Source organism: Chiloscyllium plagiosum, chromosome 9, assembly GCF_004010195.1.
Source record: "Chiloscyllium plagiosum isolate BGI_BamShark_2017 chromosome 9, ASM401019v2, whole genome shotgun sequence".
NCBI classification, from domain to species: Eukaryota; Metazoa; Chordata; class Chondrichthyes; order Orectolobiformes; family Hemiscylliidae; genus Chiloscyllium; species Chiloscyllium plagiosum.
The window spans coordinates 17,484,157-17,491,349 of NC_057718.1; the positions used below are offsets into that span (position 1 = coordinate 17,484,157).

At 40.3% G+C, this 7,193-nt stretch overlaps 1 protein-coding gene across 5 annotated transcripts in view; it reads left to right on the forward strand.

Annotated features, from left to right (window-relative positions):
* Window positions 1–3,797, forward strand: part of LOC122552663 (fasciculation and elongation protein zeta-2-like) — a 128,401-nt gene extending 124,604 nt beyond the window's left edge. For all 5 annotated transcript variants that reach the window (XM_043695485.1, XM_043695484.1, XM_043695486.1 and 2 more), the window contains one exon: window positions 1,697–3,797. Coding sequence is in view for 4 of the 5 variants with exons in the window: in XM_043695484.1 (XP_043551419.1) it covers window positions 1,697–1,713 (17 nt within the window). In the remaining variant the exon portion in view is untranslated. The remainder of the gene's footprint in view (window positions 1–1,696) is intronic.
* Window positions 3,798–7,193: the final 3,396 nt, after the last annotated feature.

Consider the following 7,193-nt stretch of genomic DNA (forward strand, 5'->3'; position numbering starts at 1 on the left):
CCACCTATCCACTCCACCCTCCTCCCTGACCTATCACCTTCATCCCCACCCCCACTCACCTATTGCACTCTATGCTACTTTCTCCCCACCCCCACCCTCCTCTCATTTATCTCTCCACACTTCAGGCACTCTGCCTGTATTCCTGATGAAGGGCTTTTGCCCGAAACATTGAGTTTCCTGCTCCTCGGATGCTGCCTGATGCTTTTCCAGCACCACTAATCCAGAATCTGGTTTCCAGCATCTGCAGTCCTTGTTTTTAACCAAGTTGGAATGTAGCTACTTAGTGCAGAATTCTGCAGAGTCCAAGATGGCAGTGTGGTAGCAGGGCTGTGTGCGGGCTCTTGCCCAGGGCTCACCTGCTCCGATCTGCTTTCTTTTTTTCTTTTTACTCCTTTTTTTGTTTTTTTTTAATTCATTTTCTTTTGTTTGGCGGATTAGTTGGCAGTATTGGTGCAGTAGCACGAATGGGCCACGTGTGGAGTGGCGGCAGCCTCTTGGCGGTTGGAAGCTGTGACGGATGCGACATCTCCCAGTGATTGGAGGTGGTGGCAGCAAGGACGTCCTCCTGGTGTTCAGGGCCAGCGAATCATAGCTCCTACAGCGAGTGGAAGCAGCTGCAGCGCCAGCAGACTCCAAGATGGCAGCACTAGCAAGGCAATATCTCTGAGGGCGGCTGGAGCAGGAATCTTGGCGCAGTGGCAGCCTGGCCTAGCCTGGCTTGGCAGCCAAGCCCAGGACTCCTGGTTACAATAGGCCCAGAGTGGGGACTTCTGGCATTATTGAGGTCTCAACGGAGCCAGGGATCTCTGGTTGTGGTCACAGTAGGCCCGGTGCAGGGACTTGGAGACAGTGAGGACTGCAGATGCCGGCGTCCTAGTTATCAGCGAGATGGCAATGGAAGGACGATGGTAGGTCCAGTGCAGACGATGATAAGGCAGTGGGGGGAGGGTGACAGAACAAGTGTTGTTTCGCTAGTGAGTTGACTCTTGTTGGAGGTGGCAGATTAAAAATAGACTGTCTTTCAGTCATTATCATTTATTCTTAAACTTCAAAATGGCACCAGATAGTGGTGACAGTTAAAGCTTTTCACTATTTTATTGTACTATTCACTATAAAATGCAAGTGACAATAAATCATTCAAATTCAATCTTTAATTTATTCATGTGGCCACAGTGTTTATAACGCAGTATCTAATTATATTTCTGGTTAGTGATGAGGATTCAACAGTTGTAATGCTGTTTAATATCGAGGGTGAGTTCAGAGCTGTTAGTTTATAAATATAAGGATTAAATAATCCGAGTGTCTATGCAATTGAAAAGAGAAGGCTGAGGGGTGACCTTGTAGGCTTCTTTAACATTATGGAAGGTTTTAATAGAAATGGCAGACATGAAAGGTGTTTCACTTGTGGGCAATAAAGGACGTGGAGGTCATCAATATGATTATGGCAAAGAAATGAAATAGGAATTTCAGAAAAAAATCTCTACCAAAGACAGTGGCAAGAATGTGGTACTTGCAATGAGAAAAAAGTAGAGGGCTATACTGATTGTTTGTTTCCTGAGGAATGACGGAAGGAGATTCCAATGGAATATAAATAGTGGTGTGAATTGATCGGTTCAAAGAGCCTGTTTCTGTGGTTGTAAATTCAGTGTTATTTCAAATTCTAGCTGGATGTTAATGTGTTTTTGTTCTTTTGCAGTGCTCTGCCCAACTTAAAGCCAGTACTTTGCCATCACAGCAGAGGGGCATGAAGATTGCATTCTGGGGTAACTCCCTTGAAGAGAAAAGCACCTTTTATATTCCCATGCTCCCAGTCTATTAATTTTCCATAACCTTGAATATTGTGCTAAACTTGTCTTTATTTAATCTTACTAGTCCTTGGAGAGTAGTTTTATCGCATGGCAGTAAAGATTTCTCTTCCACCCCTCCCCCTACTTCACTTACCCTTTGCAGTGGACCATGTTAGACGACTTGCCTGTAGGTTCAAGTGTTCCCACCATGCCCCAGTGCGAACCCAGCTGGCTGTTTTTACCAGCGTGTAGAACAAGAGAACAGCTGTACAGTTTTAACCATGAGTATTGTATTAGCAGTGTAATATCTATTTTTACAATGTGTAGGATCTAGAGAAGTTAACTTTTTATCATCAAGGAAAACTGTTCAAGTAACAGTGGATGTAAATAAGCTCAAGAATTTTAACCAAACCCATAAAGCAGCAAACCTGTATATTTATTCCAATTATGCTAATTTTCAAAAAGGGAACAAATAGTTTAACTGCACTACGGACACATCCTGTCACAGCACGACCTCTTTAATACAGTGCTCCCTAATAGCTCTTCTTTTGGGGTTTGAAATGAGTGCAAGGTTTGAAAATGGGAATAACAGCCTAAATTTGCAGTTGTGTAAAATTGTGAACAAATGGAAATCTGTAAATTTGTGTGACCTGTTTTCAGGCATCCTCCCATTGATGAGAATGGAGGCATGTATTGGTAATAACAGAGGAGCTCACCTGCCAACAAATGTTTTTCTACCACACAGCTCTATTTAGACTGAGAAATGCAAATATTTCGTAAAGAATTAGTTGAATTGCTTTCACAAGCTCTTTTGAGCCGGTCATCCCCCCTCTCCTCCTCTTTAAAATTCTCTCTTTTTAAAATATATTTTCATAGCGATGTGACCTTAATACTATAGATAATGGCCTCCACTGTGTTTTTTTGTTGTATCTGGCAAAAAAATGTGTTTTGGAAATTATTTTTTATTTGAGGAGAGTATTAAGTGTTGACCGAAAGCTGGGGTAGACCAACAAAAGCAGGAAGATTGATCCTTAAATAACATTAAGTATTAATTGGCTGCATTGTGTTTTTGTTTACAACAAGAAAAAGAAGAAAGTTTGATTTGTGCATTGTGCCAGGTGTATCAGGATACTACACAACCCGAACTGGGCCCAGCACGCAGGCTTCTGTTTGATGGATCATGCTGTAGAATGTTTTGTATTCATCCTGTGTCTAGGTTCTTTGTTAGCAGTCTAGTTAAATTATATATTTCTTAATGGTAGAAATAAGATATTATTGTGAATGTGCTTAGTCATATGTAAATTAAAGGCTGCATGCTAACCATGTAAAGTATTTATGTGCTGTGGTTTCAGTTAAGATGCAATAGGAGTTATTTTAAAGTGGTGTTGTACTTGCCCTTTTCTCAATTGTACTTCCTTTCTTTGCTTTCATTGCCAGTATTATCAACGAAAATATCATAACAAAAACCCTAAGTATGACTCCAAATCAGTACACATGATATTGAACTGCAGTGCATGCAGCAGTTTTGAGATGCAAGTCCAGTTTTGATGCAGGTTTGGATGATGACTCCAGCTATCTGGGAAGCCAAGTCTTCTCTTTGTACTGTATCATCACATGAGATTTACAGAATGGAGGAAAGTGGACATGCACATAGTACACACACGTTAAACGAAGGTAATGCCGCATTATTAGGGCTGCCTGATCAGTTATTCTGAAACCATGCTGCAATTTATCACCTTTTAACAGTCTTCAGAGTCTGTTGAACCAGGCATGCTTGTGTACACACATGCTGTAATAATCCAGTAATTTAGGATGGTTTTCTTTCTAGTTGTGAAATAACTGACCTTGTGGCAATAGTGTTAATTTTCATGTAGAATATTGATAATTTTTCAGTGTCAGTAATCTTAATTTATTATTCCTGTAATTTTGGCAGCTTGTAAAGTTTGTGGCAGTAATTTTATTTCATAATGCAACTCTTTGAGAACAAATAAACTTGATTTACACATTTTACAATGTGAACAGTATGTGTATTGTATTTTATCAAAACAAACAATGGTAACTTTATCAAGTCATTAGAGACAAGAACAGGTCATTACCATTCATTCCTCAAACCCATTCTGCTATTCCGTTAGAATAGGTCATAGCTAATTTGTATCTCAGTTCTATTTATCCATCCCAATTTAGTAACCTTTAGTAATGTTTACCTAACAGAAATTTATTGGAGTTGTTACAGCAGGAAAAGAGGATCCTGGGCTCTGACCAATCAAGTGTTCATCTAAATAGTTTTGAAGTGTCTTGAGTGAGTTCCGAATATCCATAATTCTCTGGTTTGAAAAATGTTTTTCCCTCCAAACCGTTCTCAACCTCCTGCTCCTTGTCTTAAACCTGTGCTCCTGATTATTGATCCCTTGACTAAGGGGAAAAGATTCTCCCTATTTACCCTGTCTATGCCCCTCAGAACTTTGTTCATCTCAGTCAGATCCCACCCATTCCTACCCTTAGTTGTCTTTGCTTTAAGAAAAACAACCCCAGACTATCTGGTCTCCTTTCATAGTTGAATTGCTTTAGTGCAAGCAACACCAGCAAAGATTTCAAATGCAATATGATTTCTTCAAAACCCCTCAGTCCAGTTGAACACAAAATGTTAACATCGCTTCTGTCTTCTCAGATGCTGCTAGACCTGCTGAGTTTCTCCAGCATGTGGTGCTTTTATCTCAGATTTCCAGCTTTTACAGCACTTTACTTTCATTTTAGACGTCATAACTCATTTTACTGAATTCTTCCAAATCTGAGTATGAACTATGATCCAGCAGTTAGAGGTTTTGTGAAAGAAAAGTTTTCATGTACAAATTAGGTGGATAAACATTGCATTACACGAGCCAAGAGCATATCCTGCTGACTGCTGCAGTGTACTTGCAACCAGCCAATACTTGTACTTTCAGAAAAAGATTGACAGCTTCAGCTATGTATTGAGAACTATGGTACATAGAACATAGAACAATACAGCACAGGAACAGGCCCTTCGGCCCACGATGTTGTGCCGAACATTTGTCCTAGCTTAAGCACCCATCCATGTACCTATCCAATTGCCACTTAAAGTTCCTAGCACTCTCAATCTATCCTCGTATGACCTATTCTCCATTCCAGGCAACATCCTGGTAAATCTTCTCTGCACCCTCTCCCAAGCTTCCACATCTTTCCTAAAGTGAGGCGACCAGAACTGCACATAGTACTCCAAATGTGGCCTAACCAAGGTCCTGTACAGCTACAACATCACTTCACGCCTCTTGAATTCAATCCCTCTGCTAATGAACGCTGATACACCATAGGCCTTCTTACAAGCTCTATCCACCTGAGTGGCAACTTTCAAAGATCTATGAACATAGACCCCAAGATCCCTCTGCTCCTCCACCGTACTAAGAACCCTACCGTTAACCCTGTATTCCGCATTCTTATTTGTCCTCGAACACACCCACTCAAATATCAATCACTTACCTTCCCGACTAGCTCTGCGCTCCAACTTCACTTCCGCCCAGCTCGCGCCGCTCTCTGCCGTGGTAAATTCTCATTCACACAGTATTCCAGAGAGGGGCGTAAAGAACAATTGCAGTTGTGTTATTTTCCTTAATCACACAAAAATATCTCAGTGGACCATTTAAATATCTGGTCTGTATTATAAAAAGTACACAATGGTGGAGAAAGTACAATAGAAAAGACTAAGATGCTGGGACCCAAAAAATCAAAGTCACAAAATATTGAAGAAATTGGGCTTATTTAATAAGTCTAAAATTTTGAGTGGGTTGAACTGGATAGGTGTTCAAAGAATGTCTCCACCTGTGGGACAATTCAAAACTAGGGGCTATCAATTTTAAAAAAATCACAAATCCAGTAGGAAAATGAAAAATTTCAGTAGGAAGCTATTGAGTACATGAGAAAAAAGATATAAAGAAGAGCTGCAATTAAGTAAGTGCACTGGGAGGTGATATGAATAGAGCTAAAAGAGAAGTCTGATACTGTGCTATGTACTCTAAGTAATGTCTTGTACTTGTGAACATAACTCTGCACATTCCTAACTGGAAAACACAATTACAATGATTTGTACAAGAATTTCTGCTCCCAGTTTTCAGCAATGATCATCTCCTTTAAGAGTCTGTTTGCTTACGTTATTTATTCTGAGAGTGACAATGAAAATGTTTCTATTGACAGCACAAGAGATAGTCACAATTGAAAGATTACACTGAAAGGCATTTTTTTCATACTATGTGGGTATTATTGGCAACGCCAGCATCTGGTTGCCCTTGAGAAGGTGATGGTGAGTTACCTTCTTGAACTGCTGTAAGTAGACCCACAGTCCTGTTAGGGTGGGAATTCCAGATTCTGACATTGAATCATCATTCATTCACTGTCACTTTTCTGAGTTAGAATGCTGTGTGGCTTGGAGGGGAACTTGGGAGGGTGGTGTTCCCATGACCCTACTGCTCTTGTTTTTCTAGATGATGGAGTTTCTGGGATTGGAAAATGCTGCTGAAGGCAGTTTAAGCTGATGCTGTGCATCACTCCTGCCATTGGTGCATCAGTTATGGAGGAACTGAACAGTTAATGTTGTGGATGAGATGCCAATCAAGCAAATTACTTTTATTGAATATTGTCAAACTTCTTAAGTATTATTGAACCTTCACCCATCCAGGCAAATAGGGAGTAGTCCGTCACATTCCTAATTGTGCCTTGAAGATGGTAGACAGACTTTGGGATGTCCAATTTAATAGGTATTCATTTTGTGAGATTTCTATTGCACCATAATCTGCTATATTGCTGGACTAAGAAGCCAGATGACCTGATCAGTGATTGGTCAGCCTAGTACAGACTGAGAGTGATGTCCAGTGCTCTATTGGCTCAGTTGCATGTTGCTTTTTCCAAATAATATAAGAGCGGAGGTTAATTATAAAAAAAATTTACCTTATTTAGCTAATTCAAAAACAAATCTTTTCGATGACAAAGTCACTGAAACATTGGTTGTTTGCAATCAGCACCCTGCCTCAACATATTTGAAGTAACAAATGTTTCAGGGCATTCATTTGCATGTGTTTCTAATTTCCAAATCATTCGAAATCTTCCTTTTAGTCACACTTTGAAACTTTAACACTTTTTTCCGAGGGAGTAGGCAAGAGTAACTGCCTCCATGAAGGAAATGTCGCACATCCATTGGTCACATAGAGTATTCAGTCACACTGAAGGACAACTGATCATCTGAAGCCATTCAAAGCTGCAATTTGGCAAAACTACAACCAGAACACACTGCAGCTTAGTATTAGTAAACTATTATTACAGATAATGGCATGGGAGTCCTGCACCTGCTGATGAAGTGAGCACTATAATAAACAAGGCACAGACCGTCTTGAGTTAAGG